This window comes from Centrocercus urophasianus, unplaced genomic scaffold (assembly GCF_019232065.1).
Source record: "Centrocercus urophasianus isolate 14NV4802_14NV808 unplaced genomic scaffold, USGS_Curo_1.0 seq_11, whole genome shotgun sequence".
Taxonomy (NCBI): domain Eukaryota; kingdom Metazoa; phylum Chordata; class Aves; order Galliformes; family Phasianidae; genus Centrocercus; species Centrocercus urophasianus.
This window is the reverse complement of record NW_024884253.1, coordinates 59056909-59077503: the sequence shown is the minus strand read 5'-3', so window position 1 is coordinate 59077503 and position 20595 is coordinate 59056909. Positions and strand designations below refer to the sequence as shown.

Here is a 20595-nt window from a genome sequence, read left to right as displayed (position 1 = left end):
CAGAGAGCTTAGAGTGGACTAACACACCCTGAAGGCTTTCTACCACTAGGACTGAATGAGTGGAAGTACCTGGGAAAGGATTGTTAGGGTCAGTCCTATCCTTAGATTTCATTGCAAAAACTTTAGTGTTAGAAAACCAGAAGCCTATCCTGCCTTGCAGCTTTTACAAATCCTCTTTTGCTGTCAGCATAAACAAACTTCTGGAGAAATAAAATGAGTAAATCCAGAATATCTTAGCAAAACTAGTGTAAGGCATTTGTAACACTTCAAATTGACAGATGAAAACAAATAGGCTCAGCCTTTACCTTTAATAAAAAAGAAAAACCTAGGAAATTGGAGGAATAGTAACAGAATAATACAGATTAACAGAAAAATATCCTGTCAACAGAATACAAATTTACTTAGTAATTCAAAAAGAAAATTACTAACAGCAAATAATATACCGTTCTGCCCTTCTGGTTCATTATGTGGTACTAAACATAATGTTGAAGTTTGGATAAAAAGTGTTGCAGTCAAAAGTTTGCTCCCATCTTCCTTAGCCTTCAGATCATCTAGTAATAAGATTGTTTTATATCCTTCAATTCTCTTGGCTAAAGCTACCATCACATATTCATTAACAGCACAGTCACAGGCTGCTTCTTTATCAGTTCCTTTATCTCTTTCAGTGCATAATATATGCATTACAATGCAGAATAAAAACCACCATAAAAGCAAAATTTCTGAATGCCATTTTACTTGAGATTTGCATTGAAATAAAGTTCTTTTCATCCAGTTTATATGTGCTTTAGCACAGTCTGTGCATACATGCAGGCATATTCATGTTTGAGAGGAGAAAGTTGCTTACAAATGTTACAAAGTCCTGAAATCATTTAAGTATTCCCCTCCCTTGGGATCAGAAACATAGTGACTCTTCTAAGTCACTCGAGGTCTAAACTTCACCACTAAACACAATATATTGTTTGCCATTTAAATTCCTCTATCTTTGAACTTTCAAGTTGTTGTGGGTTTTTTTTGTTTCCCCCCCCCCCCCTTCAGCTATCAGTGAAAAAGGCTCTTTAGTGTTGGAGTTCTTGTCCTTAATGTGGACATTTTATTAATCACTTCTCTTAGTTACTTCAGGAAACTAGACAAAAGGAACACCTTTAGTTTCTCACTACAATGCATTTTATATTTGTAGATTCTGTGTTTTTTAAGTTTTACCTCAGTTTGTGACATCCTTTCTTTGGTACCTTACTCTGTTTATGTCATTCCTTCTTCAGACCTTTATTAATTTTCTTTCTAAATGAGCATCTATATCATGTGTTTTAAAGGTTAAAAAAAAATAAAGGGTTGAAAACATTATAGAAATTTAAGATATTCTGAATACTTTTTATTGCATAAATATTATTTTATTTATTAATGTTACACTAATGTGGAAGAAATCTGCCAAAGCCAAGCGTTCCTGCCTCACCCAAGGTAGGTGCACCTGCTCCAACATTTTCAGAAGTCCAGTTACAAATTTTAAAGAACACAAGTGTACATACAAATTAACTCCTTCAATTTCCAAATACAGGATCAAAACGTCAAGAAAGCAAAAGAAAAAAACAATGTTCCATACCTGTATGAATTCTAATCGTTGTGAGAGATTCCAGATAGTCCTTCATGTCTTTGTGCTTGAAGCCCACAGAGATTTCAAAAGGCGTTTTATGCAGTACATTGAGGTGATCAGGATTGGCACCTTTCTCCATGAGCTGCTGTGCTAAGCTCACCTTACCGCTAACCGCTGCCAGCATTAAAGGACTCCAGCCCATAGTCTTCACAGTGTAATTGCAATCAGCTCCCCAGTCTAGTAACAGATGTACCACTGCCTCATGTCCATGTTGTGCAGCTGCCATTAATGGAGTGATGTCAGGAAGGTCATCTCTGCTGCTGTTAAGCACATTTGTGCTAAAATGGTCATAATTGTCTACATAAGCTCCAGATTCCAGCAACAATTTTACCATGCTGACATGGCCACCTCTACAGGCCATCGTGAGGACACTGGCTCCTAATTTGTTCTGTGCGTTGAGATCAGCACCATTTTCCAGCAAGATGTGAGCCACGCTTAGGTGTCCAAACCTTGAGAGAAAGAAAGAAGTATGAAATAATCATAGAGGCTACTGACATACTTTGAAAACTGACATACTCCAAACACAAAAAATGTCATTACCAAATTGGCCTATTGACTAATGGAAAGGACTGGCCTACTATAGAGGACTATAAGCAACTCAAAAAGGGTAGATTCAAACTTAAAGATGGTAGATTTAGGTTGGATATAAGGAAGATGTCTTCTACAGTGAGGGCGTTCAGGCACAGGAACAGGCTGCTCAGAGATGTGGTGGATGCCCCATTCCTAGATACCTTCAAGGCCAGGCTGGACCAGGCTTTAAGCAACCTGATCTCGCTGTGGATGTCCATGTTCATTGCAGAGGAACTGGACTGGATGACTTTTAAAAGTCCCTTCCAAGTCTGTGGACTCTATGATTCTATTATTCAATGCATACATTACTGAATGAGGCCGTGATCACCTTACTGGAGGGGAGCAATCAAAAGCTGCGGACTGCACCTTCCTAAAATGTTTCACATGCACCAGTGACCATGCCCATAAACTAGACATCAATATAAGAGCTCTGGCCAAAGCAACGATATGCTACCTTCAGGCCATCAACAGAATAGCTTCTATAAACTACAGGCCTTGAAGTCACTTTCAACCTTGTATTCCAAGGCCTATATTAGCGTTGGGGATCAAAGTCAGTTCGCTTGTAAAGATCTTAAATAAATACCCTCTTTACTACTAAATGAGTAAGGCAAAAACTTCAAATAGTCCATGCTAAAAAAAAAAAAAAAAAAAAAAAAAAAAAAAGCCTAGCTGTTTTATGAAATGGTTTACTCATCTTTTGTAATAGCATCATCCCCTGCTTTGTAGTTGGGAAAAATGAACCAACTCCCATAGTGAAAGAAGGGTCAGAGTGAACACAGGCAAGTGTGATGTTCTCATAAGGCTTAGAAAACAATATAGCAAGTAGCCACTGTTATTATAAGGGAAGGGAACTCAGCACTGGGGAAACAGAGAAACTCTTCTTGTGTGAAACATTTGAAACTCGGATTCTGATGCTGGTTTCATCGAAAGAACATCATACAGGCCACCCTTCAGTCAGCTAGCTCACAGTGAGGAGATGGGAACCTTAGACCCCTCCTCAGCAGAAGTAATCTCTCATTTTACTAAACATAAAACATTTACAGGATATGTACTTCTGCGCAGCTCATTGCAGCTACCATGCATTACTATATGCGTGTGCAGGGTTAAACACAATCAAATTTTGATGCTGAAAGCTCCTTTCAGGTGCTAAAGAGAAACAGCTGTTATTTGAGGAAATCCCCAGGATCGCAACCAACCACTAAGAGCAGACATGGGACCCAAACACCCTGGTGTACTTGCAGAAAACACACAGTTGCAGAAGGAAGCCTCCAAGAGCTCTCTAGTTCTTCTGGTGTAACCTTTCCACTTCACTACATCACTACAGCAGCTCCAGCAGTCACTGGAAACATAGTTACTTTTATACATACATGCTATCTCACCAATTTCAAGAGAACTAAACACAGCCAGAAAATTCAACATGCGCGTAGTTTGAAAAGTATGTCTGTATGGTTACTGCATTTCCTTTTTAGTTATCCATTAAAAAAAAAAAAAAAAAAAAAAAAAAAAAAAGTTTTGCCACTTTAAGCTTTCTCTGCAGATTTCTGTATCCATTGCACTTCTCAAACAGTAACAAGTCATTTCTTTAAAACAGTTAGCAGGCTATGGTGATTTGGTTTATTGTCTCTGGAGAAGGAGTGTAAGGTTTTCATTAAAGAAAAAATCTAAGAATGTTTTTTGTACTTTTTTTTTTTTTTTTTTTTTTTTTTTAATTTATTAAATAAAAAAAAAATTTAAATATTTTTTTTTTTTTTTTTTTTTTTTTTTTTTTTTTTTTAACCTTCACGAAATAACAGAACTGTTGAACCCTGTCTTCCTTGTTCTTACTGGAAAACCAGCTGTGTGACTCATTCTTTGGGAACTTTCTGTGGGCTTTAACTGAAAGGAGAATGTTGACTTTCAAACAGATCCTTTTCTTCCAAGTATTTTAATATTATGAAAGAAAAAAAAAAAATACAAAAAACCTCTCAACCAAACATTCAATTCATACTGTTCTCAAATCTTGCAAAATACGTAATTCCACAGAGCGTTCTGTACGTGAAGATAAACACAAACACAAGCAGCAGCAATACCAGAGCCTTCTGCAGCCCTGCAGTGAATAGATGATAGAGGGGTATGATGCACAGAGATCCAGTGCTGTCATTAACATCCAAAGGAATCATTTTATGTATGCTTATTGCTGAAGGATATCCTTCTCCATTTATTAAAGGAAGGAAAAGCCAGGCAAAATCAATTATTTCCATTTACTTTAATCTACGTTATATCAGAGATGCTTTTTCAACAGGTAGATGTGAAAACAACAGAAAACGAAGCACGGCTGAACAGATGAGGGGCAGGCAGTGCTTTCACATTCAGGTGAAGGCTTCGGGGCACCTTGGCTCTGCACTGAGTTTGCTCAAGCGTCAACCACCGCACCCCTTCATGCCCCTTCCATACCTACGCGGCCGTAGGAAGGGGAGGAAAAAGGAAACTCAGCACTTGACCAGAACACTCAACCCAACTCTTTCGGCCCACGGGGTCGCCATCTGGGGAGTCGACAGGTGACCGCCCCCTCAGCGCAATCACAGCTCCCCGCAGCCCAGCCCCTGCAAGATCCTCCCTCGCTTGCTCCGCCCTAGCTGTCGGGGGTTGTAGGCGGCCGCCGCCTAGGCCGGTGTCCGCCCGCCCCGGGCCTGCGGCGCGGCGGGGAAGCGGGCGCCCCTACCTGGCCGCCTGCATCAGCGGGCTCCAGCCGTAGTGGTTCGTGCTCTGCACCGAGGCCCCCTTCCGCAGCAGGAACCGCACCAGCTGCTCGTGGCCGCCCGCCGCGGCGAACTGCAGCCCCGTGTTGCCCGCCTCGTCGGTGCAGTCCACGGCGACGGCGGGGGCAGGGGAGGCGGCGGCCGCTTCTCCGCGGGGCTCCACCGCCTCCTCGGTGCCGCAGGCGGAGGTGGCCGCCGACCCGGCGGTGCCGCCAGGCAGCCCCAGCAGGCGCCGGGCGGTCTCGCAGTCGCCCTGCTCGCAGGCACGGAGGAAGAGCTGGACCTGGGCGGGCACCCCGCACTCCCCCATGGGCAGCGCCGGCAGGGCCCGAGAAGCTCGGCCGCCCGTGCCCGCCCGCCCCCGGCGGCGGTTGGGAAAGCGGCGGCGTGGAGGAGGGGACTCCGGCGGCGGGAGGAGGCAGGCCGAGGGCGGCCCGACCGTGCTCGCGACTTGGGGAAAGGAACCCGCCTCAGCTGCGCTCCTCAGGGCCGTGAGGGCCGGCATTGCCCTCTGCTCCAACCTGTGCCTGAGGGTTCGCGGCTCCTGCCCCTCATTCGGGGGTTTGTGTCCTTGCAGCTGTTTTCCACGCCATGTTCGTGCTGCGGTTGCTTCCACATAAAGAACTAGCTTCGTGGTACCCGTGTTCCTTCCCCTAGCCATCACAGCAAGCCCTCGCTACAGAACTGTCTTTCGCCTGAAAAAAACCAGACCCCTCTGCTAGCATGGCTTCCACAACCCAGCTGCTCTGCGCCAGCCCAACTCTAGCTACATTGTACCTGCACCTTCCTGCTCAGCTTTTCCCTCTCTTCTTGACTCTCCCCTTCCTGCAATAAGGGATTTCGCTATCGTTTAACAAACATATCTTTCCATCCTGATAATGCCCATCAGCTGGTCTTTCTGTTTAATGACTGAGTGTAAAGCTGATCTCTTCTGGTGTTTTTAAGTCGCTTTCTTTTCTAAGCCTCCAAGTTAACCTGTAACCTTTTCCAGGTCATACTGAACTACAACAGCTAAAGCGAGAAAAAAAATGAAGCGCTGGTGAAATAACTTAAACTACAATTGACTTGTCACTTAAGAATATAGTATTGTGCTTCTACAGTTTCCTCTAGAGAATCATAGAATATCCTGAGATGGAAGGAACCATAAGGATTACTGAGTCCAACTCCTGGTCCCTCACAGGACAATCCAAAATTCAAACCCTGTGTCTGGGAGCACTGTCCAGATGCTCCATAAACTCTGGCACTCAGAGCCATGCCCACAGCCCTGTGGTGCAGACCCTCTCCCTGACCCCAAACTGCCCCTCCCCTGACACAGCAACATGCCGTTCCCTCGGGCCTCTCCTCAGCTCCTTTGCTCTGCGCTGAGCCAGCACAAGGACTTCAGCCGATCGTTACACATCTTTCCCTCTAGACTCTTCACCATCTTCATAGTTCTCATTTGAACACTCTCCAATAGTTCTATGTCTTTTTTATACTGTGGCATGCAAAACTGCACACAGTACTCAAGGTGAGACTGCTCCAGTGCAGTGTAGTGTGAGACATCCCTTGACCTGCTAACAATGCTGTGGTTAATGCACCCCTACAGCCTCCAGCAGGTTGTTCTGTTTTAAAATCTTTCACCTCAACAGCAGAACATGGCACTAATTACTATGGTGGAGGGTTTGGTGGACTAGGAGACATTGCAGGAAGTGTACTGAAACACTAGATGTCACTAAAAGGACATGATGGTTTCGATCAGATGCACCCATACTTTCCATGTTACATAGTCTTCTTCCTCTGATCCACTGGGAAATCCAGATCACGAGGCTGTCGTGGCAAAAGGTCCAACAAGTTGTACTTTTAGAAAGACTCCAGGAAATGAATACCCACTGCTTATGGATACTGGGAGTGTGCTGTTCACAGCAAAGAAAAAATGAACCTCTGTGAATTTGTCCTCACAAAAAGGACCAATTCCTAGATATGATAAATATTCAGTGATGATTCCTGCATTATAGATACCATGCATTAAATGATGTAAAATATGTTAACATTTAACACACCCATTTATGATAAAAAAAAAAAACCAACCAACCAAACAAAAAAAACCTGTTAAGCTTCAAGATGCTGACACTGGCAAACTTTTGGTCTAGCCAGTACAACTATCCTTACAGTGCAACAGAGTGAGGAGCTCGCCATGATGAATAAAACTGGACAGTGCAATAAATTTCATGGAAGATTTTATAGTTTGAAAACTGGAATGGCAAGAGTGATTCATGCAATACATTATTCAGGATTCAAGAAAACTGGGTCATGCTTATCATATCAAAGTGCATGCCTGGATACAGTCAAATGAGTGATGGGATCACTCCAGTTTATCTTTGAGATAAGTTAAGGAACACGTTCATCATACAAATTTGTGTTATGTAGCTGATAATTATGCTATCAAATTACCCTAATAGTTTGAAACTCCAGACAAACATATAACGAATAAAAGTAGAAACCACCTAGCAGCAAAAAGAGGCAACTCTTCTTTTAAGAAACTCATAAGCAATAGGAAATAGTTACAAAATGAAAGAAGCTCTTCTGGGAAATATGACTTGATCTCTTCAGCAAAGAAAGAACAATTTAAGTCTTTCAAACTGTGAAAAACACATTGTTTTTGACATGGAATTCCTTCATGATACCAGTGTACTAATTTGAATAAGTCAGTGTTGGATTGCACCAAGGTTAAAATTATTTGAAATGACCTGAGCAAATTTCTACCTTATGTATCATTCAGGGTCACATGATATCAGACTGTAAAAGTACCATAAAAAAAAAAAAAAAATCTAGAAAAGAACATATGCAAGCAGTAAGAAATCTGTTGCAAAGGAAACCAGAAAACTGGAGATAGCTCAGTCATTATGAGAATCTGGGGATGATGGCATCTGAAATTCCCATTATTTCATGGCACTATTTCATGACAATTCAAAGAATAAAGGCTTATTTTCTACTGAAAGACCTTACTCGTGTGAATCAGAAGAAAATCATGACTGAGAAAAAGAGAACTGAAATTTGTAGTTTGTGTTTCATCTAAAGCCTCTTGTCTGAAAAATATAGACTCATATATTAGAAGTGTTATCAGAGAAAAGAAGATACTTCTCCAGTATCAACCTTCTCCAGTCTCATAAAAGTTAACTTTGGTTTCTTCAGACAGAGAAGCAGAAACGACCTTGGTAAGCATGGGATGACTATGGTTAATTCCACCATTCAATATCACCTTGAGTTCTTGGGCCAGTTCTTTAATCATGGCATGCATACATATCAGCTTTGAAAGCAATGTCTCCCATTTTGTTATGTGGGCTCTTGATGTCAGAAACAGACATTGATGGTATGGCAGTAGAGGTTGAACCTACCCACCAATATCCCATTACATTCTGTTGCCGTGCAACAGACGGCAGCAAAGGGCAGTCTGACAGAATGGCATCTAACATGGAAGTGTCCATGAAGCAAAAGTGTGGAGCTGAATTCCTCCATGCAGAAAAAATGGCATCCATCAGCATTCACTGATGCTTGCTGAATGTTGAGACCAAACAGTGGATGCAACCACAGTGAAGTGGTGCAGCACCTCCCAGAGATGCAGATTTTTATGAGCGCAGCATGCAGGCTCTTGTTCACTACTGGCAAAAATGCATAGCTAAGAGTGATGATTATGTTTATTTATTTATTTACTTTAGTGGAGAGTTTGCTATATTAAATAATGTGCTCTTTGTATCTGTTGTAATTTTCGTGGAAATAAATAGGAAGCATTACTTTCAGAGCGACCTACGTATACCACATCTCCACTTTGTCTACTACAACAGCCACTATAACTTTATGATGAAATTACTTCACCTGTGTTTCTGAATATGAAACAGTTTTGATTAAATATTTAACAATTATTTGGAATCCAGTATTTCAATCCACTGCGTCAATAAAAAGTGTATGAGATAGCAGATTTAAAAAGCAATAGACCTTGAACAGTCTCCTTCAGTAACAGGTCCTGTTACACCATACTGTGTGTGCAGAACTGCGGTTTTGTTCCAATAGTTTCTGATACTTGTGCTTGCTAGCCATGACTTCATATAAAGGACCTCATTTACTGTCTACAGTTCATGCTATTTACCTTAAAAGAACATGTATGTACCGACAATACATACCCACAGGAAGCAATCCACTGACCAATGTCTTTGGCATGCACATCCTTACTATCTTTAAGCTATCTTGGCTTGCATATAGTTATTTGAATAAGGTATTTTGTATACGTGTTTACGTATATACATGTACATACTGTATTCTGCAAACCAGTACAGGTGAGGTATTGTACCAGCAGCACTCCCCAAATCAGCCTGTTTTTATTGACATGACAATATCAGAATTATGCAGCATTCACTCTTCAGTCTGGTACAAGATGCCTGAAATAGCTCACAGTTTCTATCTCACTCACTACGTCTGTGTTTTTAACCCATTTTATTTTTAGACCTCCACACCCACTGTTCTTCCTTTTAAATTCCTGATGTGCATTCTTGCAATGCAGCTGGACTCTCTCCTACCACAGAGGCTGCCCTATAAAAACTAAGGTCCCCATGGAAGCAAGAAGGGCTGAGCACCTACCTCTCACATAGACCCACAGCAGGGAAATGAGCACCTGGCTCCTTTCAAGTTTCACTTGCATTATGCAACTGTGCCAAGTGATGACACTTTCCAGGCAAATATATTAAATAGAAAAAATATTCTTAGCCCTGGATAAAAAAAAAAAAAAAAAAAAAAAAAAAAGGGTGGTATGATGAACAATATTTAAAAAGAGACAGGCATACCTGTGCTGGTAAAGGAGCAAATAAGCACTCAAGGTGGGAGTCAGGAGAGCTTGCAGGGCAACGTTGTTCTACACCCAGTTAAAATGACTGTGAATAATGACCCATCATCAGCCCACAGCTACCTTCAATGAATGTATATTTGATTATTTGGCTAAATCTTCTCCCTGAGCAAATTTTCTATCCACCTGCAATGTATTTGTACATTGTCTTCTGTCATCTATATATTTTTTTCTTTTTATTTGAGAACACCCAACCATTGGTTGTTACTGAAACAAGGAACGTTATTCTGAAAGACATTCTTTGGGACTTTCTTTTCCCCATAAAGAATGAATTTAGGAAGCCATTTGAGCACAGAGTTTATTCAGAGTTCCCTGTTTGTTCCTACTTTTGTACACTCCATTCCCAGTCTTTAATTTTGCTTTATTTTGAATAGAAGTACAGATCTAATAAAAACAACAAATATATATATATATGTTTAGAATAAAACTTTGCATGAGGAAAATTTTAAAGCCTTCGCAAAACTTAATACTTCTATTTTTTTTAATGATTTCAATAATTTTTTTAAATTCATTGTTATAAGGGAAGAATAACATTTAGTAACAGTAAACATGTACAATAATTCAACTTATGGATTTTTCTTTAACAAGTTCAAGTAATTGAGGTTAACTAAATAATTGCGCCAATATATTTCAGTGAGCAACAGATATTCTCTCATTTCCATCAATTTTGCTCACTATAATACAAATTCCAATGGACAGTCACATATTACATCTTATTGTTTTTTAGTTTTTTCTTTTACTGCTTTTTGAAAGGTTTAGTTAATACTTTGTTTCCTGTCTTTACCAAAAAAAAAACCAAAAAACAAAAACAAAACCAAACCAAACCAAACCAAAGCACTTTTACTTCTTCAAAATAAACTCCTGGAATATATTAACTATTCCATTGATCTTCTGTTTTGATTTTGATAACAGAGGGCATGTTAGATCTTCCTAGGAAAGTAATTATAGACTTCATTTTACTTATATGGTTGCACTACTTCTGTCTAACTAAAACTCTCAAAGCAATTTGTAACTCAATAAACATTCTTACTAATCTGAAACAAAATCTCAAAATCTTTTTTTTTTTTTTTTTTTTTTTTTTTTAATTTCATTATTAAACCTGGAAAATACTTCTCAGAGTTTCTGAAAAGTAATTTTTCTGTTAAAATGTTGATGCAAGCTTTATGGATAGTAGAACAGTCAATTACCTTATTAATGCTCTATTTTTTTTTTTCTGGGGCTTTTTTTTCACACTTAGAGCAGAAGTTTTCCCCGTGTCTTTATTCCTTAGGTATTTCAGCTCAGAAATTTCAGTCTTCCCATCTTGATTAAACTGTACAAACTCTAACAAAGGCTTGAAACAAGTGTCCTCTACTACACATATTTTACATCTTGTCCAAACTTTTTGTGAATGCAAACGATTCATCTTCAGTTATTTTTGCACTAACACCATTACTATACATTCCCTTTCTGAATTTCCTCAGATTTATGTACTTAGACAATACCTCCTGGGAAACTACCATGCTAGCCTTATATTCATTCCTCATAGCAACAATAACCACATAAAGTCAGCTATGTGCCTAATTGAATTATTACTATGGAGAGCTGACCTGGTGTGTTACCTTTCCTACCTCTGTGAAAGCACGTTCCTTGCTGCGTTGGCTGCCCCTCTTGATGCTACCCAGGATACAGTTGGCCTTTTGTACAGCAAAGCACACTGTTGGCTCATGTCAAGCTTCTTACTCACCAGCACCCTCATCAAGTCCTTTTCTACAGGGCTGCTCTCAAGTTCTTCTCCCACACATATGTGAGATCACCATTATCCAAGTGCAACACCTTGCACTTGGCCTTATTGAAACTCATTAGATTCATGTTGGTCCACTTTTCAAGCTTCCCTAGGTCCCCTTGGATGGCATCTCTTCCTTCTGTTGTATCAGCTGTACCACCCAGCTTACTATCATCAGCAAACTGGCTGGGGGAAAATTGATCCTACTGTCTATGTCATTGATAAAGATGTTGAAGAACACTGATCCCAAAATTGATCCCTGTGGGACACCACTTGTCATTGGCTTCTACCTGAACATAGAGCCATTGACAACAGCCCTCTGGTTGTGAACATCCAACTAATTCCTTATCCACTAGTCTACCTTTCAAATCCATATCTTCCCAATTTACAAATGTGGGCTGCACTTTTGGGGTTTACACCTCCACCACCTAGAAACTAGGGAATCTCTGCTATAACCCCAATACCAAGGCTGCCTTTGCTAAGAAAGTCTGGCAGGCAACAAGAAAGCACAATTGCTGGGCATGCTGTCACAGGTGCTACCCAACTGTCTTGCTAGATATGTCTTCCTGTTTAAACAACATATGTTTTGATGTCCAGCATGTTGGTATTTAATAGTTGGATGGAAAGCGTTTTTACATACATATACACCACTACCCTTAAGTTATTCCAACACGTACATATGTTTTGAAACAAGATTTTGTGTATATCTGACTAGATTAACTGTATTGCTAAATAAGAAAAAATTAAATACACACACACACATTCATCTGCAAATCCACCTAAACTCCTTGGTTACTGGTAGTTTGCCAGCATCGGGATGACTCACTGTTATTCAGCATCCTCCTGCCCAGAGCAAGGCCTCCAACAGTACTTGACAAACTTAATGTTTGTTGCCACATGTAATATTTATTAGCTCCTAAAATTCAGAACAGCTCATAATGGCATGCTGTCACCCTGCCTAGTGGCAGCCAGGTTTTCCCCTCCCTTAGCACCACACAGAAATCTGCAGTTCTGTTGATCACACCTCACAGGGCTGGCTAGATCCAGTTCCCCTGGGTATGACCAGTCCTGGCATGGCTGATCTTCATAGGCCTCCATAAGCTGAGGATAACCACTCTTTGTGGTACTACAAAACCTCCATTTCAGCTTCCTGCTACTCTTGAGGAAGGAAACTCATCACTTATGTTATGCTTTTGTGTTTTTTCAACAGCAAAACCACATGTTCTTATATAACCTCATGTCCCCAGGATCCTAAGCTTAGAGAAGGAGGGCTGAATGCTGTTAAGGCGTGAAATGGGCATAGACGTTGTTAAGTATAAAATACACAGCAAAGTTGAGACTAAATGCTATAGTTGCTTCTTTAGAATCAGAACCAGTAAGGTCAGATCTCTAAGATCATCTAGTCTAATCATTCACCCATCCCCACCATGCCCACTGACCACATTCCTCAGTGCCACATCCACGTGTTCCATGAACTCTTCAGGGACAGTGACTCCACCACCTCCTTGGACAGCCTGTGTCAGTGCCTCATCACTATTTGTTCTTCTCAAGACTTAACAATCCCAGTTTTCAGCTGTTCCCCATACAACCTGTGCTCCAGGCCCCTCACTGCTTTGCTGCCCTCCTTTGGACATGCTCCAGGATCTCAGTGTCTTCGCTGTAGTGAAGGATCTAAAACTGAGCACAGTAAACTGAGGCGCAGCCTCACTAGAGCCGAGTACAGAGGGACGATCACCTCCCTGCTTCTGCTGGCTGCACTGTTCCTGACACAACCCAGGATACCACCGGCCTTCCTGGTGGTATCAGCACGCTGCTGACTCCCGTCAGCTGTCACCTAACACCTCCAGATCCTTTTCCTCCGTGCAGGACTTGTGTCAAGTCACGAAACGGACTGCCCGTTATGGGGATAATACATTTGGATTTCACTTGCCCCACCAAACGCAGCCCTAGGCGAGGCCTCGCCCCGGGAGCCGCTCCGCCCGCCCCAGCAGCCCCTGGCCGCCACGTTTCCCTACCCCGCGGGGCGGCCGGGCGGGGAGGAGAGGAGGGAGGAGCCGCGGGCGGCGGAGCCGGGCGGGTTTCCTGGCGAGGCGGGGAATTGGCGCTGGCTGAGTTGCGTGGCTTGTGCAGGTTCGCGAAAACTTGGCCGAGTTCGCCCGAAGTGAAGGCGTGCCTGCGCCCGCGTCCGGCAGAGTGCCCCGCCGGCCCTGCCCGTAGCCCCGCAACCCGCTCGGTATGGCCGGCCTCGTCGGCCGCGGGATATGCCGGGGCAAGCGGGGACGGGGCTCCCGCGGCGGGAGCGCGCTGCTGGCTCTGGGGCTGCTGGCCGCTCTCGGCTTCCTCGCCTGGCGGCACGGCCCGTCGCCCCGCCGCGCCGCCCGCGGGGCCCCGCCGCCACCTCCGCCGCCCGCCGACGCCGAGCAGCTGCGGAAGCCGGTATACGCGAAGCCCGATGCGGAGCCGGGGGCGCTGGGCGAGCTGGGCCGGGCCGTACGGCTGGAGCTGAGCCCAGCGGAGAAGCGCCGCCAGGAGGAGAGCATCCGACGGCACCAGATCAACATCTACCTGAGCGACCGCATCTCGCTGCACCGCCGCCTGCCCGAGCGCTGGAACCCGCTGTGAGTACCGCCGGGAGTCGAGAGGCGGCTGCGGGGCGGGGCGGGGCGAGGAGACGAGCCCAGCCTGTCCTGCACGGCACGGCTCCGTGCGGCGGCTGCTGCGGGCCAGCAGGTGCCCGGTGACGGCGATCAGCAGGGCACAGCTCTCAGCTCCCCTCGAAAACTCGAGAGCTGTTGGTACAGTATCGTAGTATCGTTTTTTTCTGCGGACCGCTTTAAAAGCACCGCGTATCTCATAGACTGGAAGTTGTCAGCGCTTGTGCCACTGCTCTCTTCCTTAAGGTAGATGAGGGCACGGCGCTGGCCATGGCGCAGCCCAGGAGGGGCCGATCTTCTCTGCAGGGTGGTGTCAGCCTTTTCTCGTGGCACCGCGCAGATCCCGGTTGTCCCTCGGTTAGGTCACTGCATGCAGTGTACTTTTCCAGCCACTCCCAGCTCTACAAATATTGTACTTCCCAGAATTCAGCTTCACACTGCACTTAAGTATCTCACGCCACACAATGTGAATTGAGCTGTTCTGTCACAAAGAAAGTTCAGTTATATGTTCACTGGGATTGTGCAGCTGTTTCATGATATCTAAGTGCCCACTTAGATGCTGAAAGTTTGTCTAACTTCACACTTTCTTTGTTCCTGGATAATTTGTTGTTGAGACAACTTACCAGAGATAATGGCACCAGCAACTTTAATATAAGGATTAGATACTGTAGATGGTTTGAGTTGGCAAACCACAGTTTGGTGCAGTCGTGATGGTGATGCTGAAAGTTTGACTGTATGGTTGCTTCTGGCCTATGCAAATGCTTTGTTTGATTCAGAGGTTCACCTCAATGTGGCTTATCCTGGAAGCAAGCAGACAGCTGCTGTGAAGGATAGCCTTAAACAAGAGAAAAGGGGATCAACCAAAAGGGGACCAAGAGTATGTGCCTTCAGCAAACTCAAGCCCCTTCCACCTCAGCCTCAGCCAGTTGGTTTCTTTGCAGTGGGCTTATGGTCACAGGAAACTGAGGAGAAGACAGGGCCCTGTCTCTGCCATAAATTTCTTTCTTGTTTGTGTCTTGAACAGCTGCTCACTCAATTCTACTTACCAGTGTTGTTGAAATCTAAAACACACCCTAATCTAAAACACATATCTTACAGTAACAAAAAATTGCAGAGTGAATGCAAGGCCTCTTTACTGTAACTGTAAGCCTGACAGCAGGCTTGTTTACCTTAGCTAGCTCATACCTTGCTCATACTGCCCCTTCTGAAGCAGTCTATAGATGGGACTATAGCATCTACAGAGGCTTAAGTTGTGTTTCTACAGGAAGAGTTTAAGTAGTTTCAAAAAATCACTGCAATTTCTTCCAGACCTTCTGCTGGAGGAAGTGGAAGATTGCAGTTGTTGAGCTGTTGAGATAGATAGAGATTGTTGAGTTGTTGAGATAGATAGAGGGGGCAGATTCTTGAAATAATATAAGAAGGCATTTGGATCTTGCTGTGGTGATGTGTTGTTTTTGATTTTAGTACTTGGATGTTGAAATGATGAAGTATCTAAGCCAAAGGATTGCAAAGTGTTAATGACATAATCTTGGAGATTATTGTTTTCTGAAGATAGGGCTGTATTGTACTGTTTTAGTATCTACCTAGTGGTACACTGAAGTTGTTCATGTATTTCCACACAGTTAAATCTAAATTTGGCAGAAGTATCACAGAACATCTATCCAACTTCCACAGCAAATGTAAAAAAAATTTCCCCAAAGACAATTTTGCAATAAAGTTATTACTACTTCCCTTAAGAGGGAAGAATGTTAAAGAGATCCAGATCCAGAAAACACCCCCAAAATATTAAAAAAAGGTATCCACAAGCCTGTCCAACAGAAAGTTCTTTGCATTTCGTTAGAGGCTGTATGGATTGAAATGTCAAGTCTAAGAAATATTTGGTTTACTTTGTTTTATTTTGGTAATGCTTGACCAACCAGATAAGCATTTAATGATCTTTATGAACACTGGGGTGATGGGAGAGGCTGTGATGGTAGGAAATGTGTAGTAATGCTTCAGCTTTCCCAAAGTGGTGTGAAGACTATATTTCTAGATGTGATCAATGAAACTGTTTGGGTACCTAAGGTCCAGAAAGTGACAAATATGCAAGCTTTTTTATTTTTTTTTTAATTTTTTATTTTTTAAACTTCATTTGTTTGTTTTTTTGTTTTTGTTTTTGTTGTTTTTAAGTGGAATTTCAGAGGAGAGACAGAGAACTGTGTGCTAATAAGGCTTGGGTCTCTTCTAAGCTTGTTATTTAGAAACTGATAAGGAATATAACTAGTAATAGTAGGTGTGATCTATTGAGAAAGACTCAACCTGGCTTTTACCAAGCGTGGCATGTCTCAAACCTACTGGAGTTCATTGGAAAAAAAAATAATAATAGAATGTGCTGTTGTCTTCTTGTGATGAATTCCTTAAACACCTGGGGAGCAAGGTGAAAATTCCTTGCATTTATAGATAATTGGACAAAGAAGGAAAACAATTGGTTGGTTTTTTTTTGTTTTTGTTTTTGTTTTTTTTTGTGGTGAAGAAGGGTTGTTGGTCAAGTTTCACAGAGACCTTGTTGGACCCAATGCTGTTGGACCAAATCAGCTTATAGCATGATTTCTGTAATGAAATGACTGATGTCATTTTCCAGGCTCTTCGGCCTGAAAGACCGACAAGCTGCTGAAGGGTGCCTATTGCTGAGCCATGGCACTACTAGCTTGATGCATGAGGAGGATGAAGCACCTTGAGCCACCACCTTGCTCCATGAATCCTTGTGCTGTGAAGTATAAGGAAGTCCATCTGCTGTAAAGTTCAAATCAAGCGTTCATCAGATATTAACAGTACTGTGGCCTTTTTGGTCTGTTCCAGCACATTTTTATGTGTGTGAGGCAAGTCTTGAAATTTAGACCCAAGGAAAATGGGGGGATGGAAAGAAATGGGAGTAAAGATAGGTAACAACCCTTGGATGCTCGTCTTAACATTAATGTCCTTCCACATTCATCAGTGACCAATTTTGAAGGTGTTGCCACACAGAATTTTGACTTGTAAGACTGAGAATATCTAAGCTAGTAAGTTTTTAACCTGTTCTGCAACATTATGGATACAAGGTGTTGCTTTATCAGAAACAGATTGCACAAATTTTTCCAAGCTGTATGTTGAATGCCTTGGTCTTGCTGTCAGGCCAGAAGTATCTGGCAATAGTTACTTATAAAAGATGGAAGGGAGCTGTAGAGGCATTCACTGTTGTCCAGCTGTCATGAGTAGGAAGAGGAATGTGGCCTGAGTTTAGACCTCAAAATAATGTCATATTTGATTATGAATTCCATCAGATGGTATGTACTTTATAATAAAGTTTCTTCAGCATGAGATGTTTCTCATACGAATATATCCTTGCCAATATAAATGTTCATATCTTTATTTCTTGTTCTTGCAGACTGCCATAATACATTATTCTGAGAACTGATTCTTTTTCTCTTGAATTACAGACCAGGAAAACATGACAGCTTCTGTCATTTCCTTCGGACAGTTACTGCTTCCTTTAACTGTCTTGGCTTATTATCAGTATCTGATAATATTGTGTTTCATCATGAAGAAACTTTTTAGTTCTGTTGACAGCTAGAAGTATATGCATGTACGTATTTGCATGTGTATACATAAAATCAACCTATGAAAAAGTACTATTTTGGTTAAAGTATTGTGAATAAGGATGTACAATTTGCCAGGAAATTATGAAGTGGTGATGCAATTTCTAAAAGGCTAGGAGCAAAATATGTCATAGGACTATGGAGTAACAGGTTAGATTCAACTCTTCAGTGGTTCTTCATGTTCAGTGTCATAGTGTGTTCCTGCAAGTCATCTTTGTTGGGTCCAATTTGGATGGTCTCCAAGGCTGAGTAGTCAGCAGCCTCACTGGGCACTTCTTCAGGGCCACAGTAAATATTTTTTCCAATCATCATTGGAACAGATTTTCTTCCAAACAGCTATCCTTCACTTCTTGCATTTTTGTACTTGTCATTTTTTCATTTTTCACAAGCAAACATCCTGTAAGCTACTGACTCTTGGAGAGCCCCTGTGCATGCAGCACAATGGGCTTAGGATAGTGTGTTTTGCCTGCGGCCACTCAGCCTCCTCACTGGCCATATCTGGTCCTTCAGGGCTTCTCCTGGAAGCTGGGCTGAGGGTCTGTGAAATGGACTGTGTAAGCAGCCATGGGGTCTCTTGGTCAGCTTCACACAATGAATGAAAAATACATTTCCAGTTTGTCTGCTGGGGTTCTTTCAAATTCAGAACTGTTCATAAGGATTGTTCATGATTTTAGACACTCTACCTTTTTTGGAGGAGCAAGGCTGTATTTCTCGTGATGGGATGCTTTGCACGTTCATTTCAGAGATGGTTCCCCTGAAATCACACCAGCCTTATTTTGTCTGATTGTAGTTACAAAAGGAGAAAGGCACGGAGAGGAACTTTTGTGCTGACTCAGTATTTTTCACATATTTGGCACTTCATGCTGTCATTCATGGTGGAAGCCTGAACAAGCCCTGTCTTCACAAGCTGAGGGAGTTGTCTTTTCCATCTCCCCTTACATGGCAAATGATTTTGAATCACTAAACAACCTCCCCCCCCCACCCCCCAGACATTGGAAATGATCTGCATAATAATTGTCAGCTATTAAAAAAAATAATTAAAAAATAGAGTTTTTATTTTGAGATTCTGCGTTTTGGAAAGAAGGCTTGTTTTAAGTATGTGTATATATGTGTGTGTGTGTGTGTGTGTGTTTAAATACACAGATAGCTTCCTCTATCACCATCACTCTTTATGCCTGTTGGACATGGAACTGTTGAAGCAGGTCCAGAGGAGGGCCAGGAAGATGATCAGAGGGCTGGAGTACCTCCCCTATAAGGACAGGCTGAAGGAGTTGGGGCTCTTCAGCCTGGAGAGGAGAAAGCTCCGAGGGGACCTTCCAGTGCCTGAAGGGCCTACAGGAAAGCTAGGGAGGGACTTTTTATGAGGGCAGGTAGTGAAAGAACAAGGGGAAATGGCTTTAAACTGGAAGAGGGTAGATTTAGGCTAGATATTAGGAAGAAATTCTTTACTGTGCAGGTGGTGAGACACTGGAACAGGTTGCCCAGAGAGGTTTGATATATTGAAGGCCAGGCTGGATGGGGCTTTGAGCAACCTGGTCTAGAGGGAGGTGTCCCTGCCTATAGCATGGCTGTTGGAACTAGGTGATCTTAAAGGTCCCTTCCAACCCAAACCGTTCTATGATTCCATGATTTTATGCTATCCCTGAGTTTAGGGCAACAGTGCTGTGCTAAGATTTTTCCAACTTTGAAAACTGCTTTTTCTGCCTATTCTTGAATTCGAATGTGAGTCTCGCACAATCTGTCTTGGTACTGTGCTTTGTTTTGTTTACTCTGCTGTAAATACCCAATTCTGTTGGCTGCCCATCTTGCTAGCAAATTCCCAGAACAATCTTTGAGACTGGCTTTTCTCCCTCTTCTGCTCTGGGTAGATGTGGCACTGAGGGACATGGTTTAGTGGGCATTGTGGTGGTGAGTCGATGGTTGGGCTAGGTAATCCTGGAGGTCTTTTCCAACCTTAGCATCTGAGTGCAGTGGGCAAGCTGCTATTTCCAGGAGCCTCACTCACCTGCTGCAGTAGCAGCCTGGGCTTTCCTCTCCACCACACTGGAGAGGAAAGCTTCCCACAAGCTTCTCAAGTTTTCCAGTATCTTTAGATGACAAATACAGCACTGAAAGTGGACTCCATGGCATATTTATCTGTAGAAGCTTGAGCTTGCAGGCATGCTCCTTCCTTGTGAATGCAGTATTTGCATGCAGGCTTCATTTGCTGTAGATGTGTTCTTGCTTTACAGCTCAGCAGAGTCCAAACAGGTAATGCTTCTACATACAGGCAAATGTTTTGCATAAAACACTTGCAGCTTTATGTGCTTTTACTATCTTCATTATGCTATGGTCATTATTTCGGTGGTTGGTTGTTTTTTTTTCCCCCGAGCTTTTTTTTTCTGGAAGGGGTAACAAGTAACTACATAAATTATAATGCCATTTAACTACATTGGTCATAATGCCTTCTAGTTATTACTTTATCATTAGTTTGCAGGATTCTTCACATTTGTAAATAGGTTTGGACCCACACAGCTGTGTGTGACTGGGATTACTCATTCCTTCCTCCTGCGGTTATGTGGAGGAGTAATACATCTGCAGCATTACTGTTTTGTTTGTTTGTTTTAAATCAGCAGGCTTGTGTTTTGTAGCACTACAGAACACAGGGATGCTTCCATGCATTTGGTATTTTAGCATGCACGTGCTTTGGTATTTTTGTATATTTTACTGGTTTTGAGATATTGTTTCCTATTT

At 42.5% G+C, this 20595-nt stretch overlaps 2 protein-coding genes across 3 annotated transcripts in view; one reads left to right on the top strand and one right to left on the bottom strand.

Moving 5' to 3' along the window:
- The window catches only part of ANKS6 (ankyrin repeat and sterile alpha motif domain containing 6), a 37769-nt gene extending 32488 nt beyond the window's left edge, over window positions 1-5281 (bottom strand). For both annotated transcript variants that reach the window (XM_042835889.1, XM_042835897.1), the window contains exons 1-2: window positions 4920-5281; window positions 1598-2097 (exon numbers count right to left, since the gene is read on the bottom strand). In XM_042835889.1, coding sequence (XP_042691823.1) covers window positions 1598-2097; window positions 4920-5266 — 847 coding nt within the window. In that variant the 5' untranslated portion in view covers window positions 5267-5281. The remainder of the gene's footprint in view (window positions 1-1597; window positions 2098-4919) is intronic.
- Window positions 5282-13829: 8548 nt separating this feature from the next.
- GALNT12 (polypeptide N-acetylgalactosaminyltransferase 12) overlaps window positions 13830-20595 on the top strand; it is a 45387-nt gene continuing 38621 nt past the window's right edge. The window contains exon 1 of the mRNA XM_042835906.1: window positions 13830-14212. Within this exon, the coding sequence (XP_042691840.1) occupies window positions 13830-14212 (383 nt within the window). The remainder of the gene's footprint in view (window positions 14213-20595) is intronic.